The sequence below is a fragment of the Labrus mixtus genome, chromosome 13 (genome assembly GCF_963584025.1).
Source record: "Labrus mixtus chromosome 13, fLabMix1.1, whole genome shotgun sequence".
Classification (NCBI taxonomy): domain Eukaryota; kingdom Metazoa; phylum Chordata; class Actinopteri; order Labriformes; family Labridae; genus Labrus; species Labrus mixtus.
Genome location: NC_083624.1, coordinates 27,055,897 through 27,076,686, shown reverse-complemented (window position 1 = coordinate 27,076,686; position 20,790 = coordinate 27,055,897). Strand labels below are relative to the sequence as shown.

Sequence of the window (20,790 nt, the reverse complement as noted above, 5' to 3'; positions counted from 1 at the left end):
CCATTGTGAAGCCACCAGTTCAGGATGTAGGATGTTGCCACATTGTTTTTTGGTAGAAGAAAAATGACCTTATTTGGAAGAGAAGGTAGAGTTGGGAGACAAGAGGAGGAAAGCAGTCAATCCTAAAACTATCCAATAGGTGGACAATAAGACATTTAACAACAGTACTTCATACCACTTATAATACCATTTGACAGGACTTTTCCAGTAAAATAAATAGGGAGCCTCACCTTGGGCAGTACCTCACCTCACAGCAGGTCACATAATTCTCCAAAAGGCACCAACAACACAGACGCCTGAGATGTCAAGCAACTTCTCAAAGGAGGAAGTACCCGAGACACCAACAGCCAACTCCAACCTTTATAAATGTATTTAATTTAATTAACACCCACAATCATGCCGTGAGTGGGGGAACTGTGATGTGACTTTCCACCTTAAATGTTTGAGGTTGCTTTAACGCTGTACTGAAGCGCTGAGGTGTCTTGTTATTTTTATCGTAGGAATGTGGTTACAGGGAAAGAAAGGGATGTCAGCCAGGTCACAGATAAAATTACCTTTTATTCCAAGATGTTTGGGAGAAAGTTTCTAAATTTGATTTGTGATGGATTTTTACTATCACTGAATCATTCCTAATGAGTCAATGATTCTATGTTTATCTTTTAGGGAGTTAATGGAACTGTGTGTCTGCATGTCAGCAAATTGAAACTATTTTCAGATTTAATCTTTTACCATCCATTTAACAGATTGAATTACATCCCTCCTCCATTCATTACAATGTGCAATGCTCATGATTCAAGTTTCTGCTTGGGCATTACAACTTCTTCTTGATTGGTAAGCCTCTCTTTACAGTATTGAAGTTAAAATGTGATTTTGAATTAACAAATAAATAAACATATAAGTAATATGATCTTAAATTAATTAATGGAATCCTTGGGATCCTTTTTGATATTTCTCTGAAGTTGGAACATTTTTAATGTAACACACCCAACATGTTTACAATAACATTAATGGGGACATTGACAACCTCAGCACCACCCTCCTCCATACATCTGTTATGTCTTAGCTTAATGGATCTACAGTAACACAACAGAACATTTGGCTTGACTCCAGCTTTGTTGTTATTTGTGATTGCTTCCTCCTTTAAACAATTTCAGCCATCCTGACGTCCTAAAAGGGCTGCAGACGTCACAGTATTGATGCGTGTGTGTGTCTGTGTGTGTATGTGTATGTGTGTTTGTGTTCCACACTTGCTGACCGATACCGATGGGACCTTTATAGTTACCAGCACTCAGGCTCATGTACTTAAAGGTTTTCTGGCCATAGCAGTTTGAATTTGCCACACATTCATATCTAACACTGTTATTCACATTAAAGCTCAAACTGATCACTGAAGCTAAGGCACTAAACTGCTGTACAGTTAATGGACACTTTTATTCTCTAGCACTGTTGCATGATCTTTGCCTCATGAATATTTCCTGTTATTCTTGCTGCCATTGTATCTCACATCCTACTACAGTGATGGGACTAACAGAGGCTGTCGTGTCATTATCACCTCAACGTTAAAATCTCATTTTCAGCAGTACACTACTCTCCTGGGGGATGGACTGTTATCAGGCTGCAGGACAGAGGCTCCTGGTCCTGCTGCTCTAGCGAGGCGGCAAGGGGTGGGTGGGTTGTGTTTTTGTTACATTCCTGGTTACACCCTGTTTTGCTTTGACTGCTTTATGTGATTGCATCAAGCCCTCGTTATGTAATGAAGAAAGCTGGTCGTAGTCCTGCACAGTCTGTAGATAATAACTTGATAAATGTTGGTAATATAACTAACCTTAATTATGTTGTGTTGAGAAAAGAGAAGCAGCTAAACGTTTAAATGCACAATGACGACACAGAAAGGTTACATGAAAGTCTTGAAATCATCTCACAGGCAAACATATGAAGAGGAGACAATAGAGGAACTTTACTGCACTCTGCACTCTGTGGTTCTGACCAGATTTGCCATAACGACAATGTAATTGGTTGGTATTATGTGTAATTGTTTTGAAATAAATTAATAATTGTATTATTGTGCAAGCTTATGTGGCATAGAGAACTTCAATTAATTATTTTGTTAGTCTCTCCACCCAGTTTGGTTTGAGAGAAGCGATGAAGTATTAAAAGTATTTTATGTCTTTTAACTTATCTAAAAAAAAAAATAATAATTCTGCCTTACTGGTGCCTCTGAATCACTGCCCACTTCTCCCATAGTTTGTTGCATTGTACGTTGAGAAATACAACAATCATTTTTGTGGTACCTAAAAAAATCATCATTCTACACAGTGTCTACAGGGCATATTTAGGTGCATTTGAGCAGAATAGACTTTTTATACAACATCCTGTTGGTTAGCTGTTGGCCGTTTGAGCCCTTTTGTTGCTTAACAGAAGTGTTTGTTCTGCCACTAAAAGGGCAAAGTGTGCCTTCCTGCTCAGACCAGAATGCCAACTTGCTCCCAAAGAAATACATCTGTGTTTATTTCAGTGGATAAATCTGCAAACATTGCATGGTCTGAATTTTATTTTACTACATAGCTTTAAAAAAACAAACTAATGTGAGTATTGTGCCACGATTAAGTGCTCAGTTCTTTATGGGGTGCAGTGTATAAAAGCAGTACCTTTTGATGTCACTTATCTCCTTTTCTGTAGGTATAAATCACAGATCAAAGTTAAACATCTGGTCTTGTAATGTTGCATTACTTTCTAAGCACAATTAACTACAAGGAAATGCCCTCGGATACCAGTGCTTTATTTTTGTAGCCTGTAGGCCTTTGTTTTACACAAGCTGAGTGGATAGTTCAAAATCAAGTGCAGAGTCTAGCTGGGCAGAATGGATTACATTTTGGTTTATATTTGGTGTCCATGAATCAGTGTTTAACCATAAATCAGAGAGTGTGATTTGTAAACAAGTTTTTCCGAGATGTCTGATAACACTGGCCTTGGGGGTTGTGGTTAGAGAAGGGGAGGTAATGAGTATCCAAACTGGAATTCTTCTTATGATAAACTTGCTATGAAAAAAATATTTTTAGAAAAGTTGAAATCACCATAAGATTTTTTCTTTATCAAGACAAACTTGGAATTTTTGAGGGGAAAAACCTGATCATAGCCTACATAAGGTTTACTTTTGAACATTTCACTGTAATTGTGTAATATTTCTATAGCTGATAAATGAAGTGTTTGATGACTGACTCTGTTGCCCATGAACCCCCTTTGAGTGCTGGTATGCCCCCATGATGACACTGATTTGGAGCTTACTCCAATATGCAACTTAGCTTATATCCCCTTTAAAACCAATACAATCCCAGTATATATCAAGTACTGCTGATCCACATCCCTGCCTGAGGGAAGTTTACGCACCAGAGGGGAATGACCCGATCTTATTTCAAGGTCTGTTTTTGTCTTCATATAGCCCATATAACTGAGTTGTGGGGTAGGGCTGAGGTTGGGTTAATTCAAGGGTAAGGTGAAACTTTGGAGGCATTATGGATGCTTATTGTTGAGGGTCCAGTTCAATAAACCTCCCAGGTTTGGTTTCCATCGTGTGACTCTTGTTGCACTTCATACTTCCCCTTTGAAGACTCCTTCAAAATTCAAATAAGAAGTCTCACAGGTCTAGCAACTTCAGTTTGAGGACAGCAGTTTTGACGTGCTGCATGTAGTAACAAGCCCTGCTGTTGTGCTGTGGTAAGGAAATAGCTAACATTAGAGAATAGCCAAACTGACTCATGTTGTTTTGTACAAAAAAAAACTACTCTAGAGTCGTTTAAAGCTTGTGCTACCTGTTCCCCCTGTTCTTTAATACATCAAGCTAATCTGGGCTAATCTGGGCTAATCTGAACACATCCAGTCTTTGATGCCAAACTTCTACTGGAGGTAGATACTGACCTTATATTGATTTCAACCTGTTTTTGGGTAAGATAGCAGTACTGCACATACAGGTTTTAACCAGTAGCTAGCTGTCATGGAGTTCAAATAAAGCTAGCTTAAAACCAGGCACCCTCACCTACGTCAACTGTTACTCTTAAAGCTTCAGTTCAGCTAATTACTGTTGCATCTTAGCTAGTTATTTGCTTCGTTTAACACAGTATCTTTTCATTAAACAGTCCATTATAAAAAAGTTTGCAATTTGTAGTGCTGTCCACATGTAAAGCTAGAGTTATTAGCGGACTCAATCACTTACTGTGAAAAGCTTACAACCATTGGTCTCCAGTCAAGCACAAATATGCCACACACGCCTGTCCTGATTTTGAAAATACTTCACATCCACCTTTTGCCAAATCAAAAGCAAAGTTTCTTGATGTTTCATGTGTTATGAATATTTTCATGTATCCCAGCGGCCCATAAGATGGGGATTTGTAAGGAGATGGGGAGGGGGGGGGGGGGGGGTTGATAGGGTCATGTGACAGTGAGCAGCTGTAGAGCTGATCACTACCCCCCCTTGCCTTAAGCTCGGATGCAGGCGTGAAAAGATAACATCCTCCCCTGCTGTGGCCCTCTGAGGAATCTTTAGGTCGGGCCCTCTCCTAGGTGGGTTGAGTGGGGCTGCGCAGTGCTGGAATGCCCCTCAAGCAGTTGCATCAACAAGCATTAAGACAGAAGCTGGTTCCAGATCGTAGCTCTGTGTGATTATCTAAAGTTACCTGTGACTCAGTCATACAGGGGAACTATGCCAGTAATAAAACCTACTGAGACTTGTGTTTTCCTGTCACATCACTAATTGATATACTGCACTGTGGATTCAGGGATAGTTGACATTTCTACTCTTTAGTCTTTAGCAGCTAATGTGGGTCAAGATTTGTGCATGTTGTCGTTAAATTCTGATGAGCTCAGTCTGGCAGCTTATGTGTGGTGTCTATGTGTGAAATCCTGCCTGAATCACTGTAGCTGACTGGTTTTTCCTGCCCCATATACTGAGATTGTTCTGCATATGCTTCAGAGTTTCTTTGAACATTGTGGCGGCGAGCATGCAATTCAAGTGCCCCATTGTTGTCTCATTCTGTCCTCTTCATAAAGCTCTTATTTCAGCTGTCCCACACAAGGCGTGGACAGTCCCTGACCAGACTGTAATTCTTGAGGAATGTGTTTCTTTTGTTTGGCTTTGTCAACTCTGTGTCACTGTGCAGGTGGATAGTTTGGGGTCAGATAACTTCACTGTGTGTGTGTGTGTGGGGGGGGCTCTGTGTGTGTTAGGGTGTTTAACTCCCCCAGGCTGCACAGCTGAGTGTGGGAGGGGCCATCGCCTCAGCCTGGGTGTGAGTCCGCTGCTTTCAGAAACAGAGCAGTCTTAGAAGGGAGGGAGTAAGAACAAGTCTATGAGGAGAAGCTTCCCAAATATTTTCTCCAGCACCTTTGTGTTTTTTTCTCATCGGATATGCTGGCTGTCCACCTCTGTTTGGGATCTAGCTTGGAGATTTTATACCACCCTTGTTGACAATGCAAGGACGGGCTGGTAAAGCTCCAAAGAAGGAGCTGGTCATTGAGGGTCCGCAGCAGTACAAGAGCACTGCTGCAGCTGAGACTGAGGCAGACCCAGTGCCACAGGTGGTGGTAAGTCTTTCTAGGACTTTTCATAAAGACAAATAAGACTTTTTGTTTGTTGGCTTGTCAAACTGAGCCGACCTTAAAATAGGTTTGTATAGTGTTCAGGGCTGTAAAGGCTAACAACAGTCATAAAGTCCCGAAGCAGGTGTCATGTGAGCATCAGTGCAGGTCCACTTTTGTCATCTCTTTCATTTAACAAAACATTGTCAACTCACATTACAAATTTCCAGTGTTAGCATGAGCATTGAGAAAAGTGTAACTTTACCAGCACTTCACTAGCTGGAGAAAAACAGGGCACAGTTTCTAAGGTTTATTCTTAAAGATGACCTTGGCTTGTAAAAAGTTTAATTAGGCTCAAAAGTCAAGCCTGTAATAACTTCCTGCTTTGCTGTGAATGTATGTATGTAGTGGTAGGATCTGTCAGAGTCATCTAAACACTCAGCGGTAGAAGTGGCAGTAAGCAGAGGGGTACTACACAGCACCATTGTTCATTGCTGTGTGAGGGTGCAGTGATGGGAGGAGTGGGTGCTGCAGCTAAACAGCTGTTAGATCACTGTGGAGAGGGAGTGGATGAGATGTCTCATACGTTTCTGCTGTACACTCTCCAGGATTCACTGTTTGTTGACTTAAACCCTGGCTATGACCTTTACTTAAAAGTGTTCACTTTGAGGAATAAAGGAGATAGAAGTCAGAAACTTAACAAGTGATGTTTCTAAGAGCTGCTAGAGTGACAATAATTTCAGTACAAAGTTTGGAATAGGTATGTTGAATATGGTCAGAACTGTGGGTAGAGAGAATGGCAGAGCTCTTACTTGTATACATTTCTCACTCGGTGCTGAGTGGACTGTGTGGTCGACCCACTGACAAAGCAGTGGGGAAGAGCCCAGAGGGGTTCGAAGGAAAACAAAAGTCAGCAACAAGAAGGAGGTGTTGGAAAATCCATCATTCTTAGGAAGTAGAAAACATCTCTGTGATAGAAGGGTGGAAACTTTTAAGTTTCAGCTTCATTTAAAAAGGTGAAAGAGAAAAGAAGAGAAAAAAGTGACTTTTGTTTTGTGTGAGGGTGGTGAGCGACCTGAAGACCAATATTAACTCTTTCAACCTCTGAAGCAGACTCCCCTGGATGATGGTGTTTGTTAATTCACTTTCCTTTCTCCTTGACATTTGTATCCAGTGGTATCTCTACATTCACTGTCTAGTCTTTGTGTAGAGATTAAGAGATTTTAGAGATTCCAAGTCAGTTCCTGGAGAGACAAAGACACATGCACACATCTTATCTCATCCATTTCTTAATTCCTTCCTGACTCACCTGTCTTGCTTACAAAAATCAGTGCATCAGTCACACTGCCTTTTTCTTTCTCCTTGTAGAGAGATAACGTCGGGGCTGTCCTTGACTCAGAACATTGTCAGTTGCAATAGATTTGTCTGGTTAATACAAATCTCAGTTCAGAACAAACAAAACTCCTATCAGCATAGATGAGTCTTATGTTTTACCTTTAAGGATGTTATAATATAATACCTGGTTTGTTTTTTGGGGGGAGGAGAAGACCTCAGTAGATCATTCTGTTTCCTTGAATGAAACCTTGTCAACAATAATCTAGCTAGCAGCACGTAAGCTAGCAGCTTCCTCCTAAAGTCTTGTTACAGCTTAAAAGGAGAATTCGAGAAACACAGATTCTGTTACACAAAACAACTTTATTTAGTGTTTTTACATGTTTGAATCACCTAGAGCAGCCTTGTCCGAACTTCAGACTGCCGCGGCCCGCTTTGAAATACAAAATTACTCTGGGGCCCGTTATAAAAATTTTTTTATGACTACAGCTATAACTTTCAGTTAGGGTAAATTATTGGACATTACAAAATGATATTATGGCAAGATAGACACAAAGGTTTACTAAACATTATGTCCATGAATAGTCATGACACGCCTTACTAATCACTTAAAGGGTTGACTCATGGTAAATCAGCATCATTGTGATATTTCGGCCCGCACTTCGGGAAGCACTGCCCTAGTCTGTTAGTTTTGGGGAGTAGGAGAACTCTGTTTGACTCCCAGTTAAAAATGATGAACCCGGTACACTCATTTAGAGGCACTGTTTGTAAAGTTTTATGTCTCGCTATGCTATTGGTCCTGCTAAGAATTGTTGACTATTAGTGGAAAGCCATGTTTTTTGTAGTTTGACTGCACTAAATTGCAAACAGTAGCTGTGAAGAAAATGCGGACTGATAATGTCATAACCTGCTTAAGCTGGCAGACATGTTGGCACCGTCTCTGATCTGCTATCGCCTCCTTGTCCTTGAAACTGACACAAGGTCCTGCCCCTCTCTGTCCTCACTCCGAGCTGTTCTTTGTTATTAACAAGGTTGCTAGCAACATGTATTTAAGCAGGTCGATATCCATGACTCTCCCTCTGAGATCATGCTAGCATGATCAGTCCCAGATGTGAAGGCACCATGTGACCGGTGTTGTCGCTCAGCCCTGCAGTCTGCCGATGTGTCACTCTTCGTTTTGCGCTCTGCTGTCTGTCTTTCAGTGAGGTTTATCCTCCCGTCCCATCAGCTGGAAGTGTTGACAGCTTGCTCTCCATCTAATGGCTACTGCGTCTTAGCAGTGCATAAGCTCTCTCTCTCTCTCTCTCTCTCTCTCTCTCTCTCTCTCTCTCTCTCTCTCTCTCTAGCTACGGCAACTAGAGTTTAGTGGGTCAATACTTCAGTATTGTGGAGACCATACATCACAATGCAACATGAATCCATAATTATCACATCTGCTCCTCAGAGTCAGCTACAATACATCCAATGATTCATTTAAATGTACGATGATGGAGGTCCTGTTGTCTCGTGCTGTGGAGGATAATTGTGTTCTACGTAGTGGTTGTTACTGACATGAAGTGTATGAGGTGTGTATTCCTTGTTTCTTTGACTTACATGTCGTGCTCTCACGGAGAGATAAGCTCATCAGACCTTCCCTCTGCTGAAGCTGATGCATTTCTCTGGGCAGATGGAGCCCTGATAGACTTATGGCAGTGTAACTAACAGGTAGCATGAGTTGCTAAAGCCCGATGTACTGTAACAGAACAGATCACTCACCCTCACAGTACATTCTACAGCACCATCCTGTTCCTGCTCACAGTTGTAGGCTTTATGTACGGGATTTTGGACAACTTTTTTTTTTTACAACCTTATTACAGATATATAAAATTAGACGTAGGCATCAGAGGTTGGCCATATACAACATTGCTTTGCATTGCAATGCAGTTCCTTGTACTCTACATAGCTGGTTAAATAATGGTGGTAGTTACATTATTTATTTAAAATCCTCTCCGTTTTTACTCCAAGTAAAAGCATATTCATTTATAGCCTAATTTGGTCTAAAGCCTGGCTCATACTACGATTTTTCCCCGATTGTATAAAAGTCGGGGTGTCATGTCAGCTCACACTGTGCGACTGAATCGTTTACGACACCCGACCAGACCTTAATATGTACGTGCTCACACTATACGACCCGATTGTCGGGCTAGGCCGGAGAGCTCACACTGTACGAGTGAAATCGGGACGGTGCGTTGACAATTGTTAATAAAGTTTCATTTGAAAAAAACAAAGGACGGTGGTTGGTGAAAGAGAAGGAAGTGGAAGTTGTTGTAGGATAGAGGAAAGTAGATACAATCATAGATATATGGATACAAGTTTCAGAAAAGTGCTGCACTGATGAACTGTACAGAAAAGAAAACAAAAAAAAACGCGTCCTGCCGCTGGTCGCCATGACTACAGTCCCCATTGTCTCTCATGATTATATTGTAGTCACACACAACTTCTGCCGGACCCTTTAATGACGTAAACATCAAGATTTTAAATTCTAAATATCAAACATGTTTGTAAAAAATCGGGGCGTCCCAGACGATCGCCAGGCAGATCGGGGATGTTAAGATTGGATCTTTGTACCGCTCACACTACAAGATAATCTGAACAGATAATCGGGTCCGAGCAGCCTTGAATCGGGAGCGACCCTGCGATTGTCGGGAAGGAAGAATCGGAGCTCAAATCGGCCCGATTATCCTGCAGTGTGAGCCAGGCTTTAGTGTATACTTCCACAACTAGGATATTAGCATATTCTTAGGAATAAATGTGTTTCCATATGTACATGAACGCTCACTTCACACTGAATTGGTGGATTTTATATGATTGTGTGCGGACTTAAAAAATGTTTAGCACTCAAATGGTGCCTGACTCTCTGCAGAGTCAGTTAAAACGATACAGCGACCCATGATCCATGACATAACCAGATTGTGTCCAAGTTTTTGTTATATATTGTTATTTATCTTTCTACTGCTATTTTAATTATTATCCTGATATCTAGTTTATAAAGGCATGTAATGCTACCAAAAAATACAGTGCTCAAATGATATTTCATTTCAACTGGTGTTTGTGAACTGAGATCAAATGTCCCACTAACGGAGTGCTTCGTCTGTGTCCTGCAGGTGAAACTGAAGGTGATCGAGCCGCTGGACTATGAAAATGTGCTGGTGCAGAGGAAGACACAAATCCTCAGTGATGTCCTCAGAGAAATGCTGCAGTTCCCCCTGGAGGACTTTGAGGTGAGTTTAGCACTTGTTTCCTGCATTTCTGCTGGACAAAATGTGTCACATTAGAAAAACAATCCCAAAAGCAGCACCACAATAAGAGCTTGCTGAGAGGATAGGAGCTGTGATGTAATGGGCAAGGAAAAAGAGTTTATGATTGGAATAATTCAGAGTATGTGGTGATATAAAGCTGAGGGACGGATAATAACACTGCTAGACTCAGGATTTTGTTTTCATTGGGGCTACTTATATGGTTGTGGAAAGGCACTTGAATTCATGTAATTATATGCAAAGAAACGTCAAAGCTTTATTGATTGTACTATCAGTCATTAACAAGTGTTTCTGAGAATTTGCTCAATTTCCATATAAGGACAAAACTTGCATTCTTTAACCGTCCAACATCATTATTTTCCCACCCACTTGTGTGGTTTTTATTTGTTGTCTTTTTCTCTGGTCCGGGTGTGGCCATTGTTGTGAGTACTGGGTGGGGTCTTTCACACAGGCTTTCTCTCTGTTTACATCCCTCCATGCTGTAGCAAGTGATGGGTCAGGGGCCATCTGTTTAATTGGCTCATTCTGCCTCCAGTGTTGTGACAGGGCAAGTGTTATCTCCAGCCACATTGTACAGGACGTACGCTCCCTCACACGTTTCCACGCTGCTGAGGATGGAAAATCTAGAGTGGAAATCTGGCTCTGCGCTGGTACTTCAGGAAATGAGACTTCTTTGAAAGATGTCCTTACCAGCAGTGAGACATGAGTATATCATCACATCTGACCCTGTCACTCCGTCTCACGCTCCAGTGGAAATTTTATAGAGTCTGGACTTTTATTGTTCTAGCTCTCGAAGGCAGTGAGAGTCAGTATTCCTTACAGTGTTGACTTTGTTTGTCTGAGTGCTTACTGTGGAGAATAAGAAGTAGATATAAGGATGATTTTAGTGATTTAGATACTGTATCAAATGTTGAATAAAATGATTACAGTATTTATTGTTTCATAGCTGTATGAAATTGTTAAAGATTCACTTCAATATGCTTCTCTAACTTTCTGCACCATAACCAATAAACCTCGGGCAATTCTTCATGTCACTCTGATTGATTTTCCATATAAGAAATCGAGGAACTCAGAGATTTCCAAAAAACTTCAACCACAGGACTTGTGGATGTCAAATTCCTAATAAATGTATAAAAAACACAGAAGCCACAATGCCCATATTAAAAGGTTGAAAGAGCTCAGAATGTGCTTTCAACAGGGGAAAAAGTGCTGCATCATTCCAGTATTCTAGCCCCATCACACATCTTTTAAAACAAGATGTGGATATATGTTCATGCAGTTGGAGGTACTAACCAAGAACACAAACATTTCTGATATATGTTGCAGCTAAGGATCTTTTTTGCATGTGCTATCACAAATAAAAGTAGGCAACAGAAAAATTGCCAAAAACCAATACTTACCAAAAAAACATTTCTTTTGAATATTTACAAGAAATACAAGTTGTACCTAAAAGTTTGAGGGTACTCTTGAATCAAATTCTTAACCTCAATACATGCAGTTTCAGTGTATATCAAAGCAAATATAATGCCACCAGATAAAAATCAACCCAATCTGACCTTTCACATGCGTGCTACAATGCATTATATTTTTTTGCCCATTTTTTAATTATTTGAGTGATTCTGGCATTATACAGTTTTACAGTTATTGGAAATGATCTTTTCATTTGAGCACAGTTTACATTTTAAAACTTATATTCATTAGTGAATTAGAATTAGTATTCAAAAGGTGAAAGCAAAATGTGTAAAACTGCTTTTTTTCCTCCAAACCAGATCACTTACCTTGGCCAGATTGCTGGTTAAACATTAAATTGGTGTTTGTAATGCCAAAACTCTTTGAATAATTTACTTTTAGTGTAATGTTAAAACTTTGATGAATAAAAGTTGTGGTGGTAAAAATAACTGTTTCTAACTCTGGGTTTGGCTCTTTTTAAAGCCAGGGGGTTATATAGTTTACAAAGGCCTGGCAGCTGGGTGTTCAGTGACAGTCGGGCAACCTTGACTTCGACTTCTCTTGTATCACCCTCCTCAGCCTGCTGCCATGAACACAACACACCAGCTTTACACACAAACCGTACGTTGTCAGGGTCTAACAGGTGATTCTGACTGAGAGAGAAAAAAAACACTGGAGGCACAGTGATTGAACCAAACATCTGTTTCGACTTCCCCAGACTCTTGTTTAAGTGAGGTTTAATCTGCTCCAGTGTGTGTTCATATAGTAACCTCAAAATGCACAGAGACACGGCTAAGTCCACAGTGCTGGTTAGGGGAGAATCAAGGTCAAAAACAACTGTGTGTGTTGTTATTTTTGTATAAAGGTTTTTGGCTGCTCTTCAGTAATAGAAAGAACTACCAGGTGGATATTTTATCTGATTCCCAATTGGCAAATCAAAAGTCATTTGTTGGTGCCGGTCAATTTCAAGCCAGTGTTTATATCATCTCCATCTGCTTTTGATCCTGAATCTGTTGGCTTAGGGTAGATCTGTACAGGTCCCCCGGAAAATCGTTGAGGATTACCAATAGGCCTATAGTCTTCTGAAAATATTATCTTCCCTTTACGTCAACCTCTTTACAGAAACAACACATGCCACAGTTCTTTAAATGTTTGTTCGTCGAAAACACCAACAGCAAAGTTTTAATTTGCCTCTCGACATCTTCCAACATCCATGACCTGTTAATGGCTCTATGACCAAAGATCTTTTTTTTTTTTACAGAAAATGTACATTCTAAAAGCTGATAACAAAAAGTAAAATAAAATGTGGCAATGCTAGTGTTATGGCACTGTACATGGTGCACCACCTTGGTCTGTAAGAGAGATTGTCATACATTTTTTCCAAGTATTTGTGTTTCCCAGGAGCTGAATTAACTTAGCTGATCCTTTAAAACTTGACTCTATTACCGCTAGGAGGTATTCTTTTTGATCCATTTACTACCAGATAGAGGTGGGGGGTAAAAAAATGTTTTTTGAAAAAATTGAGATTCTTATCTTCAGAGATTTAAATCGATTCATAACTTCCAAAAATTGATTATTATATTTTAGGGCTAGTTAGTCACTCCCTGCTAAGTGCTAAGGCTAACTCTTTAACTCAGTTGAATCTTTTTTTAAAGGACTGAATGATTTGATAATAAATCTTGGTACTGTTGTTTGAAGCCAACATTCTTCAAACTGCTGTAAATGCTGTATTTGTTTGGGACGACACTCAGCCACATGGTTTGACTGTTTGTGGGCAGAAGGATGGTGTTTACGGGATTGTGTCCTTTTTTTCTTTTTCTTTTGATGAACAAAAGTGTCAGGCATGCAAGGATGTGGCTCACTTTGTTATGGTTAAGTTGAGGAAGAAAGGCATCATTTTCCAAGCATAATATTGATGGAGATGTAGTGCAGCGATGTCCGTTGCTAAATACGGATTTATTTCACCAAAGAAAATGGAGGTTATCTCTGGCGACTCGGAGCCCAATTAAATGTTTCCTGTTTCCCACTTCCCGGCTACCTCTCACCTCCATTCCCTTGTTTATTTCTGCTGCTTGGAGCGCAAAGATTCTCATCTTGCCTGCAGGAAACCTGGCTAGCAGAAAGGAAGTGGAACCTCAGGTTAACAAATACGAGCTCGCCATGGAATTTGTCGTTTACACGGCTGAAGCTCGGTTAAATTCAAGGTCGGACTCAGAGGAAGAGTGAGGGAAAATGGAAAGAGGAAAGTGTCACATTTTGGTGTCATTCTGAAGTGGAGAAACAAGACTGCAGCTAGAATGATCTTAAACAATATCTTCTATCTTATGGGAAATATTTTATTTGAGTATTCCTATTAATAAAGGTAGACATTTGAAAAAAATACATATTTAGTTAATCAACTTCTTTTTAAATGATCATTGGACTAAATTGGATAATGTTATATATTTTTGGAAATATGAATGTCATAGAAGATTTGTCGGATGAGATTAAAACTTGACTAATATTATTGTTCTCCAGAAAATGTTTATACACTTTGTGTTCAAATCATTTAAATCTGACCCCATCTACAGTCAAAAGGAACTGTGAACTAATGACCTGGAACACATGTCAACTCAAAACACTTTTCATATCTATGAAATGTGTTGGGAAAAGACAATCCCGCCTTTGTCTTCCTCCAGCACATAGAAAAGGTGCTCTTCTTTACACTCGGAGCTGGAAATCATTTGACCTGCTCAAAGCTAGCAGTCACTTGTTTTCATTCAACTCAGTCAGCTGAACATTATTTATATCGCTCCTGCTCCCAGGGATTATGTGTGGTCAGAAGCTTTTTATTTTTAAATATCACAACTAATCCTCCTGACAAGACATCAGAGTGATCACGTTGTTGCACGTAGCAGGATTATACTCTGGGCAAGTTTGAATAGCGCTTCATCTTCCACAAAGATCAGACTAACCCACTGGTTGTTACAGGAGTGTAAAATAGACTAACTGTCTTAAAACACTTAATGTTAACATTGTTTCATTTTTTTGCCAATTTTTTTTTTTTTTCAAACATCAAAATTATGTTTCTAGGAGTTTGGTAGCCACACATCAACTTCCTGATATCTTCATTCTGGAGCATACGAGTCAAATGTGAAGTTTCTTCTTGTGTTGATTTATGATTTTAAACAAGTCTCTGACTATCAGCCTCCTGAGGTAGATGCTCAAATGGATGACCTCACAATGATTCATTATCAAAGAAAGCTACAGAGATATTTTGCACACAGGTGAATGTGACAAGATATGCTTAATTAACTTTATAATATAACTTTCCTATGAGGAACCACTCAGAAAGTTTTCCACTTTAAAGTCAACCCTCCAGCCAAACGAGCAGCGTGACGTCAACAGTCAGCCTCTTTAAACCCTGACTTTAACAACACAACAATAAATGTTTGCATTACAAAACACTTTTTTTGAATCTCTTATCTCTCTTCAACTGTCATTGTTTTACACTCCCACATTTAGTTTAGTGCCATTATCAGGTCTAAATGTACAACTATTAATTCTCTGGTTTACGACTGTATAACTGCATATTCCCATCAGGCTCAGCTGTACTTTGTGTTCAGAGGTCAGTGATGATGATAAACTGTGTCCCTGAGGGGAGCTTTAGCTTGCTATCGTTGTCATTTTGGGCATGCTCACATGTTAACATTCACCTTAGATTCAGAGTACCATCTTACAGATCAGCTAGCATGGCTGTGGACACTTTGTCCAGTATAAATACCATTTAAAGCTTTTACTTTGAGCTACAGGCCTGGGTGATAAAACAATAACGATAATTATCACGATATATTAAATTATTGCAATATAATTTTCCTCAATATGAATATAACACATGTTTGATAGATTTAAACCTATAATTACACCAGAAGACTAGAGGCTAAAATGGGCAACACCACAAACCTTTTCCACCATTTGAAACAATATCACAGGTTAAAACACACAGAGAGCAGAAAATGACCAAACGTCCCAACAGAGTGTTAATGGACCCTCAGCAAGCACCAATTGTTACAGTGTGTTCCAGCACCGTGCACTGTGCTGATGACTGTGAAATGTTCCTCTGTTCAAGTATAGTTTGTCATAGTCTGACAATGAAGAATAACTTAAACCACATTTTACCATCTTTAACTTTCACAATGATTTGACATTTATCGTGATAGTTATCGATATTGACTGATATTAAATTCTTTAGCGTGTTAACGTTTTTTGTCACATCGTCCAGCCCTGATTAGAGCTTTGATTTGAGTTCTGCTGTGGATATTCTGCTTGTCTGCAATACAGTGTTGACCTGGTGCTCATTAAAGAAATGAAGCATTAGAGGAGCGCCTGGCAGAGAGCCAGGCTCAGGGTGTGTCTGTGAGGCCTGGAGCTGGACAGTAACAAGCATCCTGCCTCCTTCACTTACTGCCCCTTTGAACCCTCACAAAGACATCAATCCTCCCGCAAACATAGACAAATATTTAAAAGAACTCCAAAGAGCAACTGTTTCCAGCTGAGACCACAAACTGTAAAAACTGTGTTGAGGTTATCCCGTGTGAGCAATGTCTTTCAACATTTCATTTCATTTTCACTTTTACAATGTTTCATGTTTGTTCTGTTTCTCTTTTTGAGTTCACCATTGCTTTGCTTTCAGATTTCTACTTTGAGGCGGCAGGGGAGAACAATCCACCCTACAGTGCCTGACAATGCAGAGAGGGAGGCCCAGAGTCTGTTTGTCCAGGAGGTAAACTGACCTCAAGCCCCTGAAAACAAATGTTCTCAATCAGTTTCTCACTTTGAGCAACACGCAGTTCTTTTCTTGAAAAAGGTCATTTTTGTTCCTTTTGTATAGATTCATAATATATATATTTCCTGCTAGAACAATTCAATGAAAACATTGCTCTAAGGTAAAAACTAAAGGTTTAATCACAATAATCTTTTAAATTATGAGAAAAAACATTTGGACTAGTCGAACACAAAAAACAAAAGAACAAAGGATGTAAGAACATTGCCAAAACATTCAGCAACAAATATATATTCCATAATAAAATGTTAAAGAAATGAATGTCTATGAGTGAAAAGTTTCCTATAAAAGGTTTAGTGGCAGGTTAGGAAAGTAAACCACCTGCACATAAACCACAGAGCTGCAGAGTAGTGGCACTAATTTGACTCATTACCCAATTTGTGACCTAATATTGGCAGCAAAGTACACAACCCAATCACAGCAGATTAGATAACATCTTTATTTCATGTATCAGGCTAATTGTAACATTTATCTTACTTTAAGTAGCTCCTCAAAGCTGCTGCATAAATGGTATCTGTGCTCATTACTGAAAATTACTGGAGGCAGCTGGACCAAATGTCCTCCGTTCTATTTATACCCAGAGAAGAAGGAATGATAAAGAGCAATCATTTTCTTCTCTCCACAAGTTTATCAAACCTCTGCTTATTTTCTGTTAGAGTTAGTTTATTTTGAGCTGAGTTTTGATTAATCTGTCATCAAATGGTTAAGATATGGTTATGTTTAATTGGGATTGGCTGCAGTAAAAAAAATACCAAAAGTCAGAACAATTTCTGATGAAATTCTGATTTATGGCAACAAGCTGAGAAATGTATTTTCCTCCAGCCGTCCTCACCCGGCCCTGCACACTACTCCTACTGTCTTTTGAAGCCAGGCACCAACTGGCTGCCGACAGTTCACCTTCCAGGTCAAAAGCTCAGTGTTCAGAGAGCCTTGTCAGAAGTCATAAAGATACAAAAACTCCCGGTCAAGTGTTGTGTGACATCATCAGGACAGCTGTGCCTCTCTGTTTCCGATCACTCTCCTGCTCAGGTTGCATCTCTTCTCCTTGTAGGAGATTTTTCTTGTAAACGGCACGTATCTCTGCAGTATAGATACCAGTGCACTGGTTCTAACAATGAACAGATGTCTCGTTTCCAAGCGAAGGCTGATACAGAAACACTCCCTTCCAGTTTGTACTGGTGGGTGGTTGGACCGAGGTGGAGTGTGAACACTCACCATGCACTCCCTTTTTTTCCCCAAAGAATTCACTGCATGTGGGCTTGAACTGATGCTCAAAACAACAATTGTGTGGTGATTCATAAAAAAACAACTGTATCATTTTGTATTATTCATCAGGATAATTCAGTACTTCATTTCTCCGAAGTGTCTAACCATGTGGATAAGTTTCTTTTTCACTCCACTTTCTTTCTGCTTTGATAACACTCAAAGGCATTGTCAGTGTTTGTTTGATATGTAACTGTAACTATATAACTGATTTTTTATTTTTTTAACCGCTACTCATCTGAGCTAGATGCTACATTAGCCACGCCTAGCTTAACACACACATAATTTGATAGATTGAAGTTTAAAGTTTAAACCCTCACCCTCTGGCCAGAATGCGTCACTGTTCATTAACCCAGGAAAACATTGATGCCCCAAGAAAACTATTTTGTTTGTCAAATCTCTAAACTTACTAACACTACTGGTTTTAGTCGCCATATTGCTGTAATGTCAGGTGTGTTTATGTCGGTGAACTACAGATGGAACGATTGCCTTTCCCTGTAGAGGCAAAAGTCCTCGTTACAACCACAGCAGGTCAAATTGGACCTCGGCCATTTGCTGCATGTCGCCCCTCACTCGCTCCTTCCAACAGTCCCTGTCCATCTTTAGCCGTTCTGTCCAATTAAGAGCAAAAACGGCCCAAAATATAACTGCATTTTTTGTTTGTTGCTTTTATTCCTTCTTTGAGTGAACAAACAAGTGCAAAAATAGAAAAAAAAATGTTTTATTATTATTTGGAAGTAGGCACATTTCTATAACTTCAAACCCACAGTATGTAATTTCAGCCACCAGGGGGCTCTCAATCAAAACCACAAGATATGACATTGAGGCTGGCGGGGAATCATGGGAGTGATTCTCTCCAACCCCACCCCCGATTCTTAACTATAAAATGAAGGATTTCTTTGACTTTGATAACTGTTGGAAATATTTGAGCTAATGTAAGTACTCAACAACAACAACAAAATATACATCATAGGTTTAGTTAATTTTTATTAAATTAGATATTTCAGTCCAAAAATTCTACATATCACAACCTTTAACAATAATAGCACCTTGTCTCTCTTAATAACTTCAAGCAAAATTTTGTGTAAAATCTTTTGCTTTCAGCTGTGACTCATCTCGACATTTATAAAAACTTTGTGATTTTGATTCATTTTCTCACAAAACCTTACAACACTCCTTTATAACATATATGTGTATGTGTATATATGTCTAGTGCATATTGTGTATTTGTTAACTGTAATATGTAGATGCTGTAATAGTTGTCTTTGTTGATGTGTTTCCATTTTCATAACAGTGCATTAAGACCTACAAGTCTGACTGGCATGTCGTCAACTACAAGTACGAGGACTATTCTGGAGACTTTCGACAGCTTCCAAAGTAAGTGTGTGGTTAAAAACCTCAACACGGTTCTTCAGAGGTAATGTGCTGCTGTGCCAACACATTCTTATGACGGGGCAAGTAAGAACACATACTACAACAGTAATTGCACATAATATATGAATGCCAGAGGTTTTAAACTAAAGAACTGTCAAACACATTTTTTTGTGTTTTCATGTCTGCTAGACAAACTATCATCTTTTTGTTTTTCCTTTGACAGAATGTTGTTTTGACTCAATGACAAGGAAACGCAGCGTGCAAATGATTCTTATTTCCCCCAAAACAAAAGAGTGTTTCCTTTTGACACCGTTCTACATAACTCCCGACTGCAGCCAGTGTGGAAACCACCCTCATTGTTTGCAGATTGTGTCCTCAGCTCCAGCCTCTTCCCTGAATAATTTCTCTTTAATTGCCAGTACGCTAGAAAATGAGTTGACAGTGACCTTGACACCATCGCTGCTGCCAAACGTCCTGTCGCTTTACTGAAACAAGGGAAGTTAAAACAATACCCTGTGACGTGGATGGCCTGTTAAAAACCACACACTATTCTCATTGAAGTGATTCTTAACTTTGGCACATGTTCATCTTCCAGCAGGCAGTGTACACCTTTACACTTAAGTGCTGCCCTGAAACACTCCACACTCCTGGAAGCTGAATTTGCCATGATGCTTTGTTTTTTCAGACTCCCTCAAGACAGCTGGCTACATGAAATTGTTTTTTTTACTGAAACTATCTTTACGACATTTAAAGCTATTTCCATCGTCTTTAGACTTCAGTATTTAGTATTCTGAATACATCATTTTAATGTGAGTTCAATGTGTTACAGCAAAGTGTCCCGGCCTGATAAACTGGCTGTCCATGTATTTGAAGTGGACGAAGATTTTGACAAAGATGAGGTGAGTCTTTGTCCAACTTCTTCTTCTTTCCCTTTTTAAATGTGTGGACTTGAAATCCCTTGAAATGTCATAAGAATACCACAATAATAAATATATGTGTTCTCCTCATTACAAATCAGTCACCCAGTATTACTCAGTATTACATCTCAAGCATTAAAAATAAATGAGTCTAATTTGAATCATCAGTTCCGCTCTTCCAGTTTTCATTAAAGCTGTTAAAGATATTAAAGCGTTCTATGTGTGTATTAGCAGAATTTAACAGAAATCATTTTGTGTAATTAGATTTAAAGACCTTACTGTCTGGCACAGCGTGTCTCAAAACAACCTTTTGAACACAAGAAAATCTTTTCATCCTATCATAACTCATGTGTGACAGAGTGGGTGTGTGTGTGTTTTCGCACCGATGAAATGAGTGTTTGTTGTTTTTTGGAATGGCTCGTGCATTAGGAGTGCACAACAAAGAGGCTCATAAGTCAGCCGACACACACTCACGTTTGATGACACAAAGCTGTGGCTGAAATGTTATCTTACTCTGGAATAAGGTCAAGCTGCCTGGCGACATACATGAAGACGATCCTGACCTTTTTTTCCTGATGATGCGTCAAACTGCGCCCCCTATAGGTGGAAAAAATGTCCTCCAGTTCTAGCTGAAATAACTCTTCTTCTCTCTTCTTCCTTTATCTGTCTGTGATCAAGGAACGCTCTTTCAAATGGTTCAAATCAGTCTGCAGTATTCAACTCTTGCCTACAAGTTGTTTTTTTAAATGGTGAGGATGCTCCACAG

At 39.5% G+C, this 20,790-nt stretch overlaps 1 protein-coding gene across 9 annotated transcripts in view; it reads left to right on the top strand.

The window, feature by feature from the left end:
- Positions 1–20,790, top strand: part of LOC132987450 (dedicator of cytokinesis protein 9-like) — an 80,506-nt gene that overhangs the window by 25,360 nt on the left and 34,356 nt on the right. For 7 of the 9 annotated variants that reach the window (XR_009675616.1, XM_061054528.1, XM_061054526.1 and 4 more), the window contains exons 2-5: positions 10,047–10,163; positions 16,321–16,410; positions 19,028–19,110; positions 19,937–20,006. Coding sequence is in view for 8 of the 9 variants with exons in the window: in XM_061054528.1 (XP_060910511.1) it covers positions 10,047–10,163; positions 16,321–16,410; positions 19,028–19,110; positions 19,937–20,006 (360 nt within the window). In the remaining variant the exon portion in view is untranslated. Of the gene's footprint in view, positions 1–5,311; positions 5,578–10,046; positions 10,164–16,320; positions 16,411–19,027; positions 19,111–19,936; positions 20,007–20,790 lie in introns of those variants that run through there. The other 2 variants (XM_061054525.1, XM_061054532.1) reach the window with 2 other exon arrangements.